The sequence below is a fragment of the Lissotriton helveticus genome, chromosome 1_2 (assembly GCF_964261635.1).
Source record: "Lissotriton helveticus chromosome 1_2, aLisHel1.1, whole genome shotgun sequence".
NCBI lineage: Eukaryota > Metazoa > Chordata > Amphibia > Caudata > Salamandridae > Lissotriton > Lissotriton helveticus.
In genome coordinates this window covers 188,976,242-188,994,474 of record NC_136058.1, presented here as the reverse complement: position 1 = coordinate 188,994,474, position 18,233 = coordinate 188,976,242, and the positions used below count along the sequence as shown (strand labels likewise).

The window sequence follows — 18,233 nt, the reverse complement described above, 5'->3', positions numbered from 1 at the left end:
TTATAGGTGCATATGTGCAGGTGCATATGGGGGATATTAAGGTGGTGGCAGCTCCTGTTTCCCACTGGGGGTACTGCGATAGCGAGGGGCAGCATTTACAGCATTTGTATTTTAACCTGATGACATTTGGTGCCGGAATCACGCGACGGCTCTTGCAGGATTTAGATGCAGGTGCTGAACATTTTTTAACAACTCCTATTTTGCACATCAAAGCTTCGTATTTGAAAAATTATCACTGTCAGAGCATCTCCTACGTTCCTGTGTGGCCTCACCTGCCCCGGTCCACCGCGGCTGTTTGTGCCGATTGTGTGGAGTGCGGGCGCCATTTTGGGTGTATCCTGAAGCGCGGTTGGACCCAAGTTAGCGGTCCAGCTGCTCGGGGGTGCACGCCATAAAGCGGCAGACTTCACAGGGCTCACGGTGGGATAATCAGGTGGTGGCAGCTCATGTTTCCCACTGGGGGTACTGTGAAAGCGAGGGGCAGCATTTACAGCATTTGTATTTTAACCTGATGACATTTGGTGCCGTAATCACGCTGACGGCTCTTGCATGATTTAGATGCAGGCGCTGAACATTTTTTAACAACTGATATTTTGCACATCAAAGCTTCGTATTTTAAAAGTTATCACTGTCAGAGCATCTCCTAACTTCCTGAGTGGCATCCTCTGCCCCGGTCCACCGCGGCTGTTTGTGCCGATTGTGTGGAGGGCGGGCGCCATTTTGGGTGTATCCTGAAGCGCGGTTGGACCCAAGGTAGCGGTCCAGCTGCTTGGGGGTGCACACCATAAAGCAGCAGACTTCACAGGGCTCGCGGTGGGATAATCAGGTGGTGGCAGCTCCTGTTTCCCACTGGGGGTACTGCCATAGCGAGGGGCAGCATTTACAGCATTTGTATTTTAACCTGTTGACATTTGGTGCCGGAATCACGCGGACGGCTCTTGCATGATTTAGATGCAGGCGCTGAACATTTTTTAACAACTGCTATTTGGCACATCAAAGCTTTGTATTTTAAAATGTATCACTGTCAGAGTATCTCCTACCTTCCTGTGTGGCCTCCCCTGCCCCGGTCCACAGCGGCCGTTCGTGCCGATTGTGTGAAGGGCGGGGCGCCATTTTGGGTGTATCCTGAAGCGCGGTTGGACCCAAGGTAGCGGTCCAGCTGCTCGGGGGTGCACGCATAAAGCGGCAGACTTCACAGGGCTCATGGTGGGATAATCTGGTGGTGGCAGCTCCTGTTTCCCACTGGGGGTACTGCGATAGCAAGGGGCAGCATTTACAGCATTTGTATTTTAACCTGATGACATTTGGTGCCGGAATCACGCGGACGGCTCTTGCATGATTTAGATGCAGGCCCTGAACATTTTTTAACAACTGCTATTTTGCACATCAAAGCTTCGTATTTTAAAATTTATCACTGTCAGAGAATCTCCTACCTTCCTGTGTGGCCTCCCCTGCCCCGGTCCACCGCGGCTGTTTGTGCCGATTGTGTGGAGGGCGGGGCGCCATTTTGGGTGTATCCTGAAGCGCGGTTGGACCCAAGGTAGTGGTCCAGCTGCTCGGGGGTGCACGCCATAAAGCGGCAGACTTCACAGAGCTCGCGGTGGGATAATCAGGTGGTGGCAGCTCCTGTTTCCCACTGGCGGTACTGCGATAGCGAGGGGCAGCATTTACAGCATTTGTATTTTAACCTGATGACATTTGGTGCTGGAATCACGTGGATGGGATCTTGCATGATTTAGATGCAGGCTCTGAAAACTTTTTTAACAACTGCTATTTTGCACATCAAAGCTCCGTATTTTAAAATTCATCACTGTCAGAGAATCTCCTACCTTCCTGTGTGGCCTCCCCTGCCCCGGTCCACCCCGGCTGTTTGTGCCGATTGTGTGGAGTGCGGGGCGCCATTTTGGGTGTATCCTGAAGCGCGGTTGGACCCAAGTTAGCGGTCCAGCTGCTCAGGGGTGCACGCCATAAAGCGGCAGACTTCACAGGGCTCACGGTGGGATAATCAGGTGGTGGCAGCTCATGTTTCCCACTGGGGGTACTGTGAAAGCGAGGGGCAGCATTTACAGCATTTGTATTTTAACCTGATGACATTTGGTGCCGTAATCACGCTGACGGCTCTTGCATGATTTAGATGCAGGCGCTGAACATTTTTTAACAACTGATATTTTGCACATCAAAGCTTCGTATTTTAAAATTTATCACTGTCAGAGCATCTCCTAACTTCCTGTGTGGCATCCCCTGCCCCGGTCCACCGCGGCTGTTTGTGCCGATTTTGTGGAGGGCGGGCGCCATTTTGGGTGTATCCTGAAGCGCGGTTGGACCCAAGGTAGCGGTCCAGCTGCTTGGGGGTCCACACCATAAAGCGGCAGACTTCACAGGGCTCGCGGTGGGATAATCAGGTGGTGGCAGCTCCTGTTTCCCACTGGGGGTACTGCCATAGCGAGGGGCAGCATTTACAGCATTTGTAATTTAACCTGTTGACATTTGGTGCCGGAATAACGCGGACGGCTCTTGCATGATTTAGATGCAGGCGCTGAACATTTTTTAACAACTGCTATTTGGCACATCAAAGCTTTGTATTTTAAAATGTATCACTGTCAGAGTATCTCCTACCTTCCTGTGTGGCCTCCCCTGCCCTGGTCCACAGCGGCCGTTTGTGCCGATTGTGTGGAGGGCGGGGCGCCATTTTGGGTGCATCCTGAAGCGCGGTTGGACCCAAGGTAGTGGTCCAGCTGCTCGGGGGTGCACGCCATAAAGCGGCAGACTTCACAGAGCTCGCGGTGGGATAATCAGGTGGTGGCAGCTCCTGTTTCCCACTGGCGGTACTGCGATAGCGAGGGGCAGCATTTACAGCATTTGTATTTTAACATGATGACATTTGGTGCTGGAATCACGTGGATGGGATCTTGCATGATTTAGATGCAGGCGCTGAAATATTTTTAACAACTGCTATTTTGCATATCAAAGCTCCGTATTTTAAAATTCATCACTGTCAGAGCATCTCCTACCTTCCTGTGTGGCCTCCTCTGCCCTGGTCCACAGCGGCCGTTTGTGCCGATTGTGTGGAGGGCGGGGCGCCATTTTGGGTGTATCCTGAAGCACGGTTGGACCCAAGGTAGCGGTCCAGCTGCTCGGGGGTGCACGCCATAAAGCGGCAGACTTCACAGGGCTCGCTGTGGGATAATCAGGTGGTGGCAGCTCCTGTTTCCCACTGGGGGTACTGCGAAAGTGAGGGGCAGCATTTATAGCATTTGTATTTTAACCTGATGACATTTGGTGCCGGAATCATGCGGACGGCTCTTGCATGATTTAGATGCAGGCGCTGAAATTTTTTTAACAACTGCTATTTTGCACATCAAAGCTTCGTATTTTCAAATGTATCACTGTCAGAGCATCTCCTACCTTCCTGTGTGGCCTCCCCTGCCCCGGTCCACCACGGCTGTTTGTGACGATTGTGTGAAGGACTGGTCGCCATTTTGGGTGTATCCTGAGGTGCGGTTGGACCCAAGGTAGCGTTCCAGCTTCTCTAGGGGTGTACACCATAAAGTGGCAGACTTCACAGGGCTCGTGGTGGGACAATCGTGTGGTGGCAGCTCCTGCTTCCCACTGGGGGTACTGCGATAACGAGGGGCAGCATTTACAGCATTTGTATTTTAACCTGATGACATTTAGTGCCGGAATCACGCGGATGGCTCTTGCATGATTTAGATGCAGGCGCTGAAATTTTTTTAACAACTGCTATTTTGCAAAGTTGGAGCTAGAAGTGCATGCAGCTGAAACGGACCACACGACAGACTCTACACCTGCATCAACACACGCACTACACCTTAAACAACAACAGTACAGGGAGTATCTGCGACAGGAGACGGTGTCTGCCCTTACAGCAACAAGGCATAAAATATATGATGTGGGGGACAAAGCAGGGAAGCTCCAGGCTTGGCTGGATAAGCGAGAGCGAGGCGCCAGGGGTATATCTCAACTGCGGACCGCAGAAGGCCAACTCACATCAGACCCGCAATCCATAGTAAACATATTGGCAGAATACTTTCTAGAGGTATATACATCGACATCGAGCATGTCGGAAGCTGAGACCGCGGCCTCTATAAAAGACATAGCAATGCCAAGACTCACGCAGGCGGCAACCCTGGAGCTAGAGGCGGATCTCACGGAGGATGAGTTGCAAGCAGCAATCCGATCGCTGCAACCGGGCAAAGCATTGGGACCCAACGGAATCCCGGTAGAATTGTACAAGCAGATGACGGGCACCATCAGTCGGCACTTGCTTAAAATGTACATCGATAGCTTAGACAGAGGCAAACTGCCGCCCGACTAGAGAATGGCCACAATAGTGGCTATCCCAAAACCTGGTAAGCCACCGTCCGAGTGTACCTCATATCGCCAAATATCGCTACTAAATGCAGAGGTGAAAATACTTGCTAAAGTGCTGGCAAATAGATTGATGGTGTATCTCCCACAACTGATTCACCCAGATCAATCAGGCTTTATGCCAAATAGAAACACTGCGCTTAACCTCAGGCGACTGTATGGAGCGTTGGCTAAGACACACACCCTGTCGGAACCGACGGCAGTCATGTCCTTAGATGCGAGGATGACTTTCGACATGGTGGGATGGAGCTACTTATTCGCAGACCTTCCGCACCGGGGATTTTGCCCCAAGTTGTGCGCATGGATCCGTCTCCTGTACACCGGCCCTCAGGCGTGTGCGGCGGTCAATGGGCACATGTCAGACACGGTGCCACTGGCGAGGGGGACACGTCAGGGATGTCCCCTGTCACCGCTCCTTTTCGCTTTAGTGTTAGAACCCCTCGCGGCCTGGATTAGAGAAACCCCACTGTTGAGAGGGGTGCGGTGGTCGGAGGGATGGGAAGACCGAATTTCCCTCTATGCTGACGACCTTTTAGTGTACCTCACGGACCCAGAAAACTCCATACCAGTGCTTCTCGAGATGTGCAATAACTTTGGGAAAATCTCGGGGCATACTATCAATTGGTCTAAATCGCTTCTATATATGCTAAAGGGGGCCGCGCCACGACTCCCTTTGGATTGCCCATTGGTAGTCTCCCAGTACCCCTTTAAATACCTGGGTATTTATATCGCGGAGGACTCGGCGAAGTTCTTTTCCAAAAACCTGGCGCCCCTTCTGGAACGCCTGAGGAGAGATGTGAAACATTGGGAATCACTCCCTCTGACACTGTTGGGAAAGGCGGCGTTATTCAAAATGATGGCCTTGCCCAGGTTCTTAAATGCCCTAGAAAACATGCCGTTTCCGGTGCCACTAAAGTACTTCAAACAAATAGCAGCGCTAGTTTCCACACTGTTATGGGGCAACAGACCGGTGCGAATAGCACAGGCGAAATTGCACCGAGGATGGTATGACGGAGGCATTGCGCTCCCCAACATCCAATTGTACTACTGGGCTGCACACCTCAAGATAGTCAATCAATGGATACACACCCCGCAGGCTGATCCAGCATATATGGCGAACAGGGCGCAGTTGGGCACGGGAAACATGCTTGCGGTCTTATATAATAAAGGACAAGCCATGAAACTGGTGGGACCGACAAAACACACAGCCATGCTATGGTATGCAGCCCAGACGTGGTTAGGATGGAGGGGGATCATTACCAAACTAACCCCACTCTGGGACACTAAGAAGTTGGGGTCGTTAAGGAATAGCAAGGGATTTGGCCAATGGGACAACATAGGCATTTCCACGGTGGGCGACTTGTGGGACAAGGGGACAGTAATCCCATTTGACCAGCTCAGACAACAGTATGATCTTGCTCCCACCGAGGCTTTCTGTTACACACAAATACGACACGCACTTTTAGCAGTACTGCCGCAAGACACTGAGGTCCCTGAAGCTTCCCCACTGGAAGATAGATTAACTACAGACCACATGTCAAAACGAGCCACATCCTTCACCTATCGCAAACTGCTTAATAACCTGCCGGACCCCACAAAATCACTGGGAGAAAAAGGGGCGGTAGATGCTGGAGATATGGACGAAACAGAATGGCAGGAAACCCTGGCTTCACCCAAGCAGGTGGGTATATCTGCACGGCTCAGACTTGTACAACTTAAGATATTGCATCGCACATAACACACCAGAAGTACACTGCACAAGATGGGCAGAGTACAACATCCATACTGCCTCAGGGGGTGTGGGGACGAAGGGTCCTTCTTCCACATGATATGGGATTGCTCCGGAATAGCCGACTACTAACGGAAGATACTGAGATCAATATCACAAACAATGGACTTGTCACTAGTACCAGAACCATGTAAATGCCTACTGAACGCGTGGGAACCCAACGATCTAACGCGACATGGACAGACGTGGGTAACGTTGGGCCTAATAGTAGCGAAGCGAAATATAGCGCAAAAATGGGGGGCTGTAGAGTTGCCATCGCTGGCGGTCTGGTGTAGAGATGTTGACCTCATTATGGGCACTGAGAGAACTGTGTACAAAAATCGGAAATGCCCTAAGAAATGGAACAAAATATGGACGGCGTGGAATAAATATAGGGGAGATATTTACGACCCACTACCAGATTCTGATGGGGATAGTTCAGATGATGACTTCAGTGATGGGTAGGGGAATGGGGTTAGAATGGACACTTATGGTACAAAGTGCGATCAGCTGGGAGAAGGCTGTAATCGATGAAAACGTATTATTATTATTTTTTTTTTATTTATTTAAAAAGTTTTATATAGCGCTGGCTAGACCCAGAGGTATCAGAGCGCTTTACATGAGCATCAGATCATAGTTACAGGTTACATCATTACAAAGGTTACACAGTTCTTAGAGAATGGCAACATAGTTACATGTAAGGTAGCGATAAACAATAAGCACAAATACTTACGGGGAAAAGCAGGCAAGGTGAGAGATTCCAGGGAGGGGGGTTGGAGCACGGGAAGTAGACAGATAATGAGGGTGGGAAAGGGGAGGGGCGGGTGAGAGACACAGCATGGGAAGAGGAGAGGAAGGGTGATGGGGACACAAACCGGTAGACGAGTCAAGGCAACATCCAAAGTCCAGTAAGGAGTGATCCCAGGGCAGACAAGGGGAGAGATTCAGGGGAGAGAGGATAGGAGCTAGGGAAGAGACAATAAGGAGAGACGAAAAGAAGTTTGCCTAAAGACCGACTGGGTAGGTGACGACCAAGGAGGGAATCCACGGCCCATATCCCCAATAGCTAAACCAAGTAGCTCCATCGGGCGTCAGACAAAATAGTTCAGTCTCAATACATTGAGAGAGGAGGGAAGGAGAGACATAAGTAGAGGGAGGATGCGGTAGGAGATGACAGGAGAGACGAAAGGAAGTGTAACTATGTGGTTCAACAATAAACCAGAAAAGATCAACAAGTAAACATTATATCAAACAATCAGCAATACAATTAGGGGAGGAGAGAAAGGAGAGAGAAAGTAGTGGGGGGTAGATGAGGAGGGAATGTGAGAATAAGGGAAGAGACAACCGTAGAGACGAGAGGAAGTCTGTCTAAGGACCGACTGGGTAGGTGACGACCAAGGAGGGAATCCACGGCCTATCTCCCCTATAGCTAAACCAAGTAGCTCCATCAGGCATCAGACAAAATAGTTCAGTCTCAAATAAATTGAGAGAGGAGAGAAGGTGAGATATAGATAGAGAGAGGATGCAGGAGGAGCCGACAGGCGAGAAGAAAGGAGGTGCAACAATGTGGTTCAACCATATACCAAAAAAAGATCAACAAGTAAACATAATATCAAACAATCAGCAATACATTAGGAGAAGAGAGAAAGGAGAGAGAAAGTAGTGGGGGTAGGAGAGGTGAGAAAGTGAGGATAAGGGAAGACACAACCACAGAGACGAAAGGAAGTCTGTCTAAGGACCGACTGGGTAGGTGACGACCAAGGAGGGAATCCACGGCCCGTCTCCCCTATAGATAAACCAAGTAGTTCCATCGGGCATCAGACAAAATAGTTCAGTCTCATTACATTGCGAGAGGAGAGAAGGAGAGACATAGAGGGAGGATGCGGGAGGAGCCGACAGGAGAGACGATAGGAGGTGCAACAATGTGGTTCAACCATATACCAGAAAAAGATCAGCCAGTAAGCATAATATCAAACAATCAGCAATGCATTAGGAGAGGAGAGAAAGGAGAGAAAAAGTAGAGGGGGTAGGGGAGGTGAGAACCTGAGGATAAGGGAAGAGACAGCCATAGAGACAAAAGGAAGTCTGTCTAAGGACCGCCTGGGTAGGTGACGACCACGGAGGGAATCCACGGCCCATCTCCCCTATAGCTAAACCAAGTAGCTCCATCGGGCATCAGACAAAATAGTTTGGTCTCAAGTGGCGGGGGAAGAGGTTCGCAGAAAAACAGGGTGGGGACAAAGGGCAAGGGCAGGTGAGGGTAGAGGACAGAAGCTGGAAAGGGTAGAAGCGGAGAGGGGGAGGGTGGAGGGAAGGGAGAGGGGGAAGATAAGGTCAGTAGAGACGCAGAAGCATTTGCCCAAAGTCCGGCTGGGTAGGTGATAGTCAAAATAGGGAGCCAAAAGTCAATCTCCCCTATAGCTCGCGGGGTAGCTCCGCCGGGCAACATACAGAAGTAGGTAGGTCTCAGCTTTCCAAAAGTATGTAGCAGCAGCTCCACGTGATTCCTGGTGCGAGTCGTTGTCGCCAGAAGGTCGGACTGTACTTCTGTGACAACCGTCGTCGTGACCCTTCCCCCCCTTCCGTGGCTGCTAACTTCTGCACCTCTCAGGGGCAGCCCATCTTCAGCTGTGTGCACTGCAATCACTCGCCCAAACAGGACTTTGTTAGTAGGTCTCTCTATTCCATAAATGAACAAGATCTTGTGCATGTTCACCGCCCCTGATTGTACTCAAGGCCCAATCTGGATAGCTGCCCTAGTCTGCAGACAGTCAATTTGTAGAACTTTTCCGGTCTCGCTAGGCTAAGGTTAATTCCTTCGGTGGCTCCAGCGTTATACTTTGATGGCGCCGCCTTTGACCGCAGGCGCCATTTTAGGGTCAGGCATTGAGCTTTTATTGCCTCTTTCCTCTCCGGAGCGTGCTGCCAGCCGCAGGCCCTGTATCAACACACGGGCAGTCATCAGGGGGCCAACCACTCCGGCACGCATCAGTCAAATATTCTCTGCCAGCCACAGCTCTCCCAGGCAGTAACTCTCGTCAGGGGGCTCCTTCACGGGTTCACGTCACCGGGTGAGTGTTAATTCCCCCTTACTTGGTTCCTGGTGGATTCCACTACATTCTCGCTCCTCTGTGCCCCCAAGTTGCCGCCACACACTACCTTCTCCATTTGTGCCCCTCATGTACCGGCACTCGAAACCTCCATCTGTTACGCCGCTCCTCCTGTGTCTCCACTCCTCTCCTCCACTCAGTGCCAGCAGGAAGATCACTTATGTCACGAGCCCTGTAAGCCTGTTGTAGTATATGAATGTATGCACTGTGATTTTATTGCCAATGTTATGAACGAAAATAATAAAAACAGTTTACAAAAAAAAAACTATCAAGCCTGATGTTAATTTAACTATGCAAAAACAAGGAGATGATAGATGGAGGGCTGAAACTTTTCAAACACTCACCCCGAGTGACAGATCTGGGTTGAAACCATCATCGTTTTTTAGCTCAATTTGCCACCCCAGGTCAGAACAGCTATGTGCAAATCAGTCTTGACCCTGTGTCTCATGGAAACAGTCCAGCCTGAACTGCCAAGCTATATCTTCCCTGGACCGGAAACAAGCATCCTGGGACTGGTTTCGGGATTACAGCACTCATCAGCCAGGCTAGCTTGAATCCAGTGGCAAACTGGAATGACATGGTGAGCAAAAAAACTATGGATTTAGGCCCAGATCGCTGTACTGGGGAGAATGTATGACATTGTTCTATGTTCTGTCCATCAATTGCTCTTTTTGCATTTGTCACCCGAGTGGGACGGGTATGCCCAGATGTGGGTCCCGTGCTCTCCATGCCACTGGAGTCAAGCTATCCTGGCTAATGAGTGGTGAAACCCCGAAACCGGTCCTATGATGCTTGTTTCCAGTTCAGGGAGGACCTGGCCTGGCAGTTCGGCTGGATTGTTTCCATGAGGCACAGGGTCAAGACTGATTTGCATATGGCTGAGTTCAAACTGGAATTGCATGGTGAGCAAAATTATGGATTTAGGCCCAGATCTCTATACTGGGGTGAATGTATGACATTGTTCTGCATTCTGTCCATCAATTGTACTTTTTGCATTTGTCACCCCAAGTGGGCCAAAAATGCCCAGACGTTGGTCCGGTGCTCTCCATGCCACTGGAGTCAAGTTATCCTGGCGGCTGAGGGATGAAACCCCGAAACCGATCCCAGAATGCTTGATTCCAGTCCAGGGAGGACCTGGCCTGGCAGTTCGGGCCGGACGGTTCCCATGAGGCACAGAGTCAAGACTGATTTGCATATGGCTGGGTTCAAACTGCAATGACATGGTGAGCAAAAAAAAGATGGCTTTAGGCACAGATCTCTATACTGGGGTGAATGTATGACATTGTTCTGCATTCTGTCCATCCATTGTTCTTTTTGCATTGATTTAACTAAGGGCATAACACTTTTTACAGCTGTAGTGTATACACTAACCTTTCTATTCATTCTCTGCAATTTTTTATAGATAGTGGTGAAGTTTTGAGAAAGTACAACTTTTTACCACACGTCTGTGGGCCCTAATTTTATTTTCATTCAGGTTGCTATCTCATTTCTTTTCTGGTCAGTTACATTACAGGCTGGTTAAATCCTATATTCACTTGTAGACAAAGTCCTTTGGATCTGGAATATGCAACGGTTTATCCTATGGTTGTGTACTTTACCTGAAAAAAGACACTGCACAAACATTGCCTGTTAATGGCAAATGCATCTACCTTTAGTATCATCTTGCTTGCCCAGGCCACTAAATTTTAATTTGTTTTTTTCAAACAGAATGAGCGCACTCAAGAAGATCGTCGTAGTGAACCATCAGATTGGAGCCAACGGCAGGTAGTTTTTCCAGACTTCTTTCAATTCTCTGAAGATAGGGGAAAATTCAGGAGATCTACCTTATGAGAATCGGTAAAACGAGTGGGTGTGGTTTACATACCTGTTAATCAAAATCCCCCATGTGATCTTTTTTGAACTCCTGCAAGACTTAAAAAAATGTGTGAGATATCTCAGAGCACTCTGCCGAAACTTCCAGGAAGAAAATGAGGACGCTTTGCTGTCAATGACACCCAATCTCAGGTGAGCATTACATTGTACCAGATTCCCTGATGAGTTCTTCATGTGGCTGCAATGATTTTTTTTATTGAACAGAGAAAGTCACAGTAAATAAAACTCTGCATTATGATCAGAACCAACAAGATGTTATACATTAAAGTGAAGACTGGCAACTAATCATACATAGCGAAGAGGATAGACAAGAGGGAGAGAGAATCCAATTAATACAGTTTTCTAGGACTTCACATCTGACACTGCATTGTGAATAAAAATGTACACTATAAAATAGATTCCGTATAATAAGGTGCAGGTGTGGTAAGGTGCTGTTGAAAGAAGGGGAGAGAATAAATACATTAATAAGTCAATACATTATTTTTCCTTGTTGGATTGAGTTTCAAAGATTGTGGGCCAGATGTAGGTAAATCCTTTTTATTTTTTTTCTCATTACTTTATTCGACAATTAAGTCATAAAAGCATCATAACACATAGATTTATCACAATATAAAATCCTTTAAAAAATACATTTACATAAACATTTAAAATATTAAGAAAAGATTAAACTCCACAAGACTATTGAATGTTGAATATTCCTTAAAATAGGGGATGTAAAAAAAGAATAATTAACATTAAGTATATACATCGAGTTAATACTTCCAGCTCAATTGTTCATAACAGTGGCTTCGCCCTCATTAAATGTTTTACATCTATCATTACTACTGTCAGTTCATTTTTGATCGAATGACCCACGCCCATTTCATAAACTTTGCCATTGCTATGGCGATTGGGAGGCTGGGATCAGTAGATAATATTCTTATCACCTCATCATGTTTTCGGGAACCAATTAACCGACATATTGGTTTTATCCATTTATCCCGCGGAGCTGTATATATGGGACAAAAAAACAGAAAGTGACTGATGGATTCATTTTTGTCCCTACACTTAGGGCATTTATCATCATTTATCCCAGCCCACCTTGCGGTAAATGACCTTATTGGGAGGGAACCTGCCTTAAATTGAAAATAGAGCTTGCGATCTAGGGGTTTCTCGATAGCGTCCCAATATGGTTCCAACGCTGGGTACGCCTTGAACTCAAGAAATCGCTCTGTGAGATGGGATCAGATCCCCTTAGCACATTTCTCTGTGATAACCATCTCCGAGTATATCCTCTTCATGTCTGACACCTTGCTGCCAACAGACAATTGCTCCAACATTCCCATCCTCATCCACGCCCCTTAACCCCCTACTCTCCTCCACTCACGGAGGGAAACGGAGCTCAGGACTTTACCCTCGGATCGAAACTACATCGGAACCACTCTACCTCAATGTGCTCCGAGGGACGCACAGCACACTGGAACTTTTGAGCACTTACGCTTTCTTGTTCCTCTTTTATGTGTTTTTTCTACTCGCTGTAAAGCGCTCTGATACCTTCGGGTCTGGCTAGCGCTATATAAAACCTCTTAAATAAAATAAAAAATAAATAAATGTCTCTTTTAGATGGGAATATTGCATTTACTGGGTCATCCCACAGTTTGTTTAGGCCTATTCTAACTAGCAGGGATCTAATTGATTTCAGCCAGCTAATTTTGTGAAATCGATCCTTCTCAATAATTTCCTTAAGTCCCCGAGCATAATGGTATAATTCCTCTGTTGTCCATATTCTGCGCCAATATAATACTGGTCGCAGGGTGGCCAGATCTTGCACTGTTCTTTTACCAAGATCCCAAAACAGGGGAATTAAAGGCGTACTTTGGGGGATATAAGTAGCTTTTCTCAAGAATTAATTTTCTACTGATGTTAAGTTCTTTAGATTTGCGAACCCCCATAGTTTGGAGCCATAGAGGACAGAACTTAAAACTTTCATTTCGTAGATCTCAAGGAGAGGTCTTACAGGTTTAGTAAGGGATGTTTTAAATCTTTTAAGGAGGATACCTGCCCGTTGCTGGTGCCCTAATACAGCTATATCTAACTGGTTATTCCAGCACATATCATTCTGTAGATTGACCCCTAAATACATAAAGGCGTCAACCTGCTCTAATGGGCAGTTATTCATGTATATACTTCCCTTGAATCGTTTAGCTGCCTTGGGGCGTTTAGGTTCAGTAAGGACCATAAATTTTGTTTTTGTGGTGTTTATTTTGAGCCCACGTTGCTGACAAAAGTCTGTAAAGCGCTGGAGTGCCCGTTGAAGACCACTCAGTGTTTTTGACATTATCAGAGTGTCGTCCGCGAAAACATAAGGATCGGGATGCACTCTCCAGCCATCACAGGGGCGTCAGAAGGAACCAGGGAGAGGTAGTCTGCAGCCCCGTTTACGAAGAGTGAGAACAGGGTAGGCGCCATAACGTAACCCTGCCTCACTCCCCGCTCAACAGGGAAGGCATCTGTAACCTCGCCCTGCTTACCCCACCTGACCCTAGCATAGGTGTCCTCGTGTAAATGGACAACCAAGGTCAGCAGTTCCGGGGCCATTCCGAGCTCCTCTAAGACATGCCAAAGCTTTCCTCGGGGGACAAGGTCGAACGTTGCCCTCAGGTTGATGAACACCGCATATAATGCCCCTTTTTCCAGGACAACTGTCCGCCAATGTAAGATAATGAATCAAAAGACCTGGTCTATCGTGCTGGTCCTGGGGCGGAAGCCAGCCTGCAGCGGGCTCAGGATGTCCCCTTCGTCCATCCAATCCTGAATTTTTCCCAGAACCAGGCGACCCATTATTTTTTGTATGGTATCAATCAGGCTAATAGGCCTGTAGTTGCCTGCTAGTGACTTGTCCCCTTTTTTGTAGACAGGCAAAATTTCCGCTCCCTTCCATGAATGCGCAACAGCCATCCCCTGAGCAATAGCGTTAGATAAATGGGCGATATATATTCGCCAACTCTCCTTGTCATTTAAATATAGGTCGGCGGGTATACAGTCCAGCCCGCCCCTCGGTTACTAAGTTCAGAGCTCTATCCACATCCCCTTGACTACAAACAACACCTTCATAGTATGTAAAAACGGAAACCGCCTCACTTTGGTTATCTTCTATGTTCTTGTACTGGGCCTTGAAATATTCAGTCCAGGAGTTTTTGGGGACATTATTTTGCGGGCTATTCGCCTGCCCACCTCCCTCCCATTTATAAGTATCCCAGAATATCTTCTGGTTTTTAGACAGACATGCACCTTTAAGGTCCTGCCACATTTGGTCTTCCCATACTCTTTTTGCCCCCTAGTCACTTTTCTATAATTACAACGGTCCTCTTTTATCATTATTGAATTTCTGGTTTTTAATGCTAGGCCCAACTCAGCCCGAGCTTCCCTACGTAGTTTGTTGTACCACCTGTGCGTTTTTTTCCTTGCTTTTACCTTGGCAGTACAGGGTTTACAAAAATTGGCTTTGAGATTGGAAAAAAGGTCAGCATGGTCTTCCCCAAATTAGATAAACCCCATCCCATCAACTAGACCTAACCCTATTTTATCAAGCACCTTATCTACACTGTCGTTTCAGGTTGGTTAATCACTTTACACCACTTAAGATGGCGCTCATCATTTGCTAGGATGGTTTCAGGGGCTAAAAGGTCTTCCGACTTATCTGCCATTCCCTTAAGACCTAGTCTAAATAATGCTGTCAAAGGATTATGGTCACTCTCAATGTGAGTCTTCACTTCCATATCAACAAGGGAGTGCCAATGCTTCAAATGAACAAGCAGATAATCTATTTTACTTGACCGTATGCCATTATCATATGTTTTTCTCCCCTCCCTGTCAGACTGTGTTCGGCCATTTGCGGCCCTTAGCTGATTACCTAGGCAAAGCCCATTCAAGTGCAATGCAGCCTCGGTCCATTTGACTATAGGGTTAGTCTCCAATTGAGGTACCCCCCATCTAGAGTCTTCTTCTTCTGACATATTTAGATCTTCCAATCCCAGGAGTTCAAAAGTTGTGATAAAATCACCCGCAATTAGTGGTATTATCCCTTCTGGCAAAGATTCAATCAGTGATTCTAATACAACTAGCACCTCAGATTTTTTCCCACCGGGTATACCTCTGGCATAGACGTTAATAATATCAATTTTTATGCTACCCGGGAGGCTGAGCCTGACTGTGATTATGTCACAATGCCTAACTGGGAGTAATTGGATGCTACAGCTTAAGTGTTATTTAACCCAAATCACCATTCCTCCCATTGGGCGTCCCTTTAGCCCTCTCACAGCAGGAACATAAAAGTTCAAGTAGCCTGGTCTAAATACTGGTTCCACAGACCAGGTCTCTTGAAAAAGGCAAATATCAAATTCGTCAATAAAACTTAGCCAACATGGTGACACTAACTTTGGCCCCATACCCGCCAGGTTCCACGATATTAACGAAGTCAAGGAAGCTGGGCACCTAAGCCCTTCGTCTACATCATTCCCTACTATAGAGGGAGCTAGATTGCGGCAAGATGTTAGTAACATTGGAGGGTGTCGGACTTACACTACATGCAGTTAGCTGAAAAGGGGAATTGCCAACATTCTGTAGGGTAACAGTTCCTTTATTTACCTTAGATCTAATCCCACCTACATCTGATCTCACATTTACGTTCACCTGTCCCTTACTTCTAACTACATGTTCGTTCGGCGTTCTTATTGCGCACTTACTGTAACGCCCTTCCTGTGTTTGTTGTCAGTCGCAATCCTCCAGTCCTGATAGGACCGAAAATCTATTATATAATTTTAAGTTCCATGCGATAGGATGACCTACTACCTCTTTCCATGAGAAGGTTTCTCCATATGGGTCCTGTACTGGTACATAAAAATAAACCAATGGAAGTGACTGAATCTGGGACTTGAGGTCCAATTACAGATGTGCTCCACACATCTCCTATCCCTAAAGTTAATGATGACACAGTCGCCCCCAATTGTCTTTGCGCTTCTGCCCACCCAGTTAATCCTTCTGACAAATAGTATCTCTGCACGTATATGGGTTGGCAAAAGCCGATTAGTCTTAAGCCAGAAAATGCACTTATTTTTTAATTCCACATACGTCTCCCTCTTTCCCTGTCCTAGTGATGGAACCCCTGCTAGTATTACTACATAAGGGGCTGACCCAGGTGGGAGTTCTATAGTTGGCAAATTTGATACTACATGGTCTGGAGGGCCACCGGAAGGTGGGCATGATTGCACAACTGGTATGTTAGTCTCCACTTTTTTGTCCTTGGCTATCTGGGCAGATTGAGTGGCCCCCTCGGTGTTGGTTAGAGGATTAGCAATACAGGGGGCTTCGGGTATATTTGCTGTGGTACTAATATTACCTTTTGGCAAGACATTAGAAACTGCCCCCACAGTGATTTGTCCTGCCGGCTTTGGCTGTGTACAGTGTAAGCCACTGCCCCCGTTCCCCAACCGTTTCTGGGCCGATGCCAATGAAAGTTCCAGGCATACCAGTCTGTTCTCAATACAGTCCAGTCTCTCATGTATCGGGTGGATTGATTTCTTAAGGATAACTTCCATCTTTTTCCAGAACAAAACGCCTGGCTCTCCTGATAAATCACCCTCCACACATGGCAATGGATTAGCCTCTTTATTAGCTGGAGTCAATGAATCTGAATCTTGACAGACTACAATGCTAGATGTGGCACTCTCCTTGCCCTTCTTTTCTTTTCCTTTTGTCCCTTTTTTTGTTAAAGCTTGTACTTGAGCGTGTACCCTTGGGCGTTTACTCATTGATGCCGTACACTTTGATTGTAATGCTCGAGACATTTTGGCCCCGCTTGCTGACCTGGTCATGATACTGGATGAAGTCAGACTTTTCAGAGGGATTCCTTTGTTGGTCTCTACTAATAAATCTGTAGACCGTTGTTCCGGGGACAGGCGTCGTAGCCCTAGCCAGCCTTCCCATTGACGACCTCTTATGAAAGAGAGGGTCTAAAGATAATCTTTTTTCAGTCAGTTCAATGTCTTTTGCCAGAGCTGACGATACTCGTATGAGAAAATTATCTAAAGTACCAATTAATGCCCCACCAGTATTGTTCCCGCTATGCTCTCTTACAGTAGAAGAGGTGGCCATGGTAAATCAAACAGAGGTGACAACATTTGCTTTTCTTTCAAATTGCTTTACCAGTTCCGACCCTAGAGGACAGTCTATGACTATTCAGAATATTCAGAATATCACTGACCTGATTTCAGCCTGGGTGTTAGAGGGGTAGCCCGTCCCGTCCTTGCTCGTATTTGAACGGGCATAAACGGGCCCGCCCAGCGCACGTCCGCGCGCGTCCGCGCAGCATAGATGATGATGTGCTATATAGGCGCCAGAGAGTTTCAGATGCGGACCAGGTGTTGGCTTTCACAGCATACCCCCTGGGAGTTGTAGTCGGGTCTCCTTCCTCATTCTTACACAACAAACAGCCCAAATCAGCGATGCGGTAGGTAAATTGAATTTAGCGAGTCCTTAATAGAGATTTTTACTGAATCGCTATTAAGGGCTCGCTAAATTGAATGTAGGTAGGAATCGCTAAAATATTAGCGATTCCTTAATATTCCTTAATAACGAATCAGTAATTGAGATTCGTTATTAAGGAATACTTAGCCATTCATTCCTATGGGCTAGGAGATATTCGTCAGCTGGTTGTGTTCTAGTATTTTGGTTCAGTCCATCAGTGGACCAGTTCATAAAAGACAGAGGGAATCTCTTCCCATTCATTCCTATGGGCTAGGAGGCCCATAGGAATGAATGGGAAGAGAAAATCACTATTTGCGATTCTGTATGACAGAATTGCAAATAGCGGGAGCTATTTCAAGAGTGACAATGTGTCCAAAGGACACATTGGCACCCTTGTGCACATGTGGCGCACATACATGCTCTAAGGGCATGGATGTGTGCCACATGGCACTTTTAAAAAAGCAAAAAAGTGCTTTTTAAAGGAAATCGCTATTTACCACCAACTTGCAGTTGGTGGTAATTAGCAATTCCTTAAGACTGAAGTGCCTTTTTTTTTGTGCTACTTACATTGCATTTAAGGAACCAGTATT

At 47.1% G+C, this 18,233-nt stretch overlaps 1 protein-coding gene across 46 annotated transcripts in view; it reads left to right on the top strand.

Annotated features, from left to right (window-relative positions):
- Positions 1-18,233, top strand: part of LOC144799531 (uncharacterized) — a 5,513,712-nt gene that overhangs the window by 2,361,039 nt on the left and 3,134,440 nt on the right. For 43 of the 46 annotated variants that reach the window (XR_013603860.1, XR_013603862.1, XR_013603865.1 and 40 more), the window contains one exon: positions 10,975-11,031. The exons of the other annotated variants lie outside the window; for them this stretch is intronic. Coding sequence is in view for 40 of the 43 variants with exons in the window: in XM_078671256.1 (XP_078527382.1) it covers positions 10,975-11,031 (57 nt within the window). In the remaining 3 variants the exon portion in view is untranslated. The remainder of the gene's footprint in view (positions 1-10,974; positions 11,032-18,233) is intronic. 46 annotated transcript variants of the gene reach the window in all.